Source organism: Crinia signifera, chromosome 6 (genome assembly GCF_055691185.1).
Source record: "Crinia signifera chromosome 6, ASM5569118v1, whole genome shotgun sequence".
Lineage (NCBI taxonomy): Eukaryota > Metazoa > Chordata > Amphibia > Anura > Myobatrachidae > Crinia > Crinia signifera.
Genome location: NC_139222.1, coordinates 65,280,980 through 65,284,771, shown reverse-complemented (window position 1 = coordinate 65,284,771; position 3,792 = coordinate 65,280,980). Strand labels below are relative to the sequence as shown.

Here is a 3,792-nt window from a genome sequence, read left to right as displayed (position 1 = left end):
TCTCAGCCAATCACAGAACGGCCGGTCATTTGACAGGTATTTTGAAAATCTAATAGCCGCCACTGTGCGTCCCATCCCGCAGCGGCAGCGCTGCTATTTGTGATCACAGCATGCCGGCCAGGTCAGTGTGTCTGCCCGCCGTGTTCCCCGCCCCCCGGTGTCTGCATGCATATGCCTGACAGGTGGGCAGGCATATGCATAGCATACAGGGAGGTCGGATGATCTTATGTGCTGACCGTCCGACCTCCCTGATCCGGTCCGATGCGCACGGGACCGCGCATCGGATCGGATCATATATCACACACCTGAGATTTTGGGGCGATTTCATCCGGTTATCGGCCCAAAGTGCCGAAATCGGATGAAATCATCCCAAAATCGTATAGTGTATGGGGGCCTTTAGTCTACTCCCAGTAATGCACTACACACTTGGCTCCCAATGCTCAGCACCATTAATCATTGTCACATTGGCAGATAGGTGAAGCTGCAGCACTACCCCACTCCCATGCACAAAACCTTTAGCTAAAAAAAAATACATGCCAACCACAGGGGGCCCCTAGACAGAGGGGGGGGGGGGGGCAGGGGCACTGGCCCCTTGTGCCCCCATTATAATCTGGCCCTGGCTCCAGTACAGTCCAATATTCAAAAAGGGGAGCCACACCTAATGCCACTCCAAACATCACTGTCCTGGACTCACTGACAGTTGATGTGGCTCCCCTCTGAATTTAGGACTGTGCTGGAGTCCAACCTCTGTAACTGCCACTGGCAGGGAAGTCCAGGAACAGAGCATTTTGTACCTAATGGAATGGGTCATTTTGAAGGGTATGAGGTATGTACTGTTGAACCTAACTGCTTCTATATGACATGGTGTATACACTGCAATAAAATAGTGAAGGGAAACTATTTTTCATACACTATTGACTTTTTGTTCTGTAATACAGTTTCCTGCTGTGTTTTCCAATGTCTATTGTAAGATTATTGTAAGGCGTGTAGAGAAGAAATGACAACGATGTCCCAAAAAATGCTATAGTAAAGATGCAAAACATTGTTGATACTAAGCATAATCTATATAACAAAATCAGATGCTAATGAGATAAATGGACAGATGAGGGGAGAGATGAAGAAGAGAAAATCAATTGTAAAACGCAATGGAATATGCTGCGATATATAAGAAACTGTAAATAAATAAATAAATCAGCTGTAGACAGTATCCCCCTTCACTGGTGTATGGGCCCCATAAGTTTGTCTGAGTGGTTGCCATGGTGACAGTGTATTGTGACATCACAATAACAGAAGAGACTATCCCAGTGGTGACTCCTGTGCTGGCTCATTTGTCACTTGTGACTAGACGAGAGAAGTTGCATACTTGATAGTTGCTTCTTGAGTTATACATTGTTTTACAATTACTTTCATGGTGATGGCTCTGAGGAGTCATCATCACCTTTTATTACTTATTGCTGCGGCATTCCTAATAAACATCAGACCGGCTTCTGGATTGGAGCTGCTGGAGGAGAAGGATGTATTCAGAACCGTGCACTGCCCAGCATTCATAGTATTTGACACAGCGGCTTACCTGACGGACATGACCATCACACTAGAATGCCACTGCAAGCCAGAAGAGATCAAATCTGTAGTGTGGTACTATCAGAAGAATTTGGGTGGTGAGCTCAGCCGGGTGTTCACCAATGTCAACGGTGGAACCCAAGTGGACAGCAACAACATGCAGAGTAACACCGATGCCCTGAAGAGGTTTGCCATCCAAGTGTATGACCTTGTACTATTTCGGGCACAAACAAAAGATTCCGGGCACTACATATGTGGCACATGGGATAAGCAGTTTTTCTATAGCTATAACATTGACATACAAGATGCCCTAACAGCAGATGTGGAATTCTCAGAAAAGAACGATCATCCACAAGAAGACCTGGTAATGGACGGCTTTACAGCCTTCACGTCTTTTTCAGACTGGTCCGTATGTGATCGCTGTGATGTGCAAGGAGAACAAATGAGAGTGGGCTACTGCCATGTGAGGAGTGACCACCTGTTCCCAAGGTATCTGCTCATGAAGAAAAAAGAGGCTCCGTGTGGCTCAGGCGCTGTCCCAGCAAGATTTAAGCAATATCTTACTAATCGCAAGCCAGAGATCCAGATCAGACGCTGCACATCACCCTGCAGGAAAACACCATCCAACCTCCTACATAAGATTGGCAAATGGATAACTGGTGCCTTGAAACGTATGAGGAAAATGTGGAATTATATGCCTTTCCTTCCAAACATACCAAACTTACTAAAGGCACCAACTCAAATGGTACATATTCCAGAAGGCCAAAGCCTCACCCTTCAGTGCCCAGGAGCCAAACCAGGGCAAATTGTGGCTTGGGATAAGGAGGAGGAAAAAGTCACCCATAGACTATATCGATCACTGTACCTACTTGGGCCTTCTGACAATCCCAGAGTAACAACAGACTACGGAGAGCATCTGAACATCCGTTCTGTAGAAATCAGTGACACAGGATTGTACTACTGCTGGCTCCAACAGAAGATGAAGGCTGGATTCAGGATGACTGTGCTAAAAGGTGGCTTAAAAACTCGGTTTACTGATCCAGAGGCTATTGCTGCCATGAAGACCATCTGCTTAAGCTTGTTCGGTTTAGGCATGTTCATTTCGCTCATTTACTGTGTCAGGTGTTGCTGCTATAACTTCATGTGTCCATACTAACTGCAGAGACTGCTGCCACATTGCCCAGCCACAAGGCATCACCAAATGCCAGCACATACTTTTGTACTAGATCTCATCTCATGGCAAAACCGAGATGTGATGAGATCCGATGTTGTATACAATATTGTATATAATAATTGTACCGTGTATGGGCACCTTAACATCTATAACAACAACAAAACCTCCAGAGGACATAACACCTCTCTGGAGGCCACTAACCCAGCCTATGTGACTATCATAGCCGGTCTCAAGCCCGGATAAATGGGGAGGGGTGGCTTCTATGGTGAAAGGACCAACCAATGCAAGGCTGCACTTTTTGCAGATGAACAAAACCAATCTGCACTGCAGGTGGGGCAGATGTAATAGGCGCAGAGAAAGAGGTAGATTTGGGTGAGTTATTTTGTTTCTGTGCAGGGTAAATACTGGCTGCTTTATTGTTACACTGCAATTGAGATTTCTGTTTGAACCTACCCTATCCTAATCTCACTCTCTGCACGTTACTCCTGTCCCACCTGCAGTACACATGATCCCTTGACTTTATCTCCAGATACCAGCGAAACAGAGATTTGGCTTTTGTGATCAACTCTGAATCAGGACCATTGTTTGAAAATATAGTATTCTGAGCACTTTCTTTGAAAAGGAAAACATACATTTCTAAGATGTATCTAAAATAATCTTGCTGTGGTCATGAAACAGTCAAAATTGATAAGAATAATAGGTGCTGCATACTTCCCAACATGACTCTCTCCAGGAGGGACACAATGCTCTATTCCTGGACTTTCCTCTTAATGCATGATTACCATCACCTATGCTGAAGCACCTTTCTTATCAATGAACCGGTTTAAAACAGGTGATGGCAATTGTGAATTAAGAGGGAAGTCCAGGAGCAGAACATTGTGTCCCTCCTGGAGAGGGTTATGTTGGGAGGTATGCAGGGCCATCTTAACAGCAGTGTGGGCCCCTGGAGATAAAGCGGAGAAAAGGTAAAAGGAGATAAAGCACCAGCCAATCAGCTGTGTTTGAAAAAGACAGTTGGGAGTTGATTGGCTGGTGCTTTCCATACCTCCCAACAATCC

At 45.4% G+C, this 3,792-nt stretch overlaps 1 protein-coding gene across 1 annotated transcript; it reads left to right on the top strand.

Annotated features, from left to right (window-relative positions):
* The first annotated feature begins 1,414 nt into the window (after window positions 1–1,414).
* Window positions 1,415–2,716, top strand: LOC146009601 (Ig-like V-type domain-containing protein FAM187A). The gene has a single exon (XM_083150049.1). It carries the CDS (start codon window positions 1,415–1,417, stop codon window positions 2,714–2,716), a length of 1,302 nt encoding a protein of 433 aa, XP_083006175.1.
* The last annotated feature ends 1,076 nt before the right edge of the window (window positions 2,717–3,792 follow it).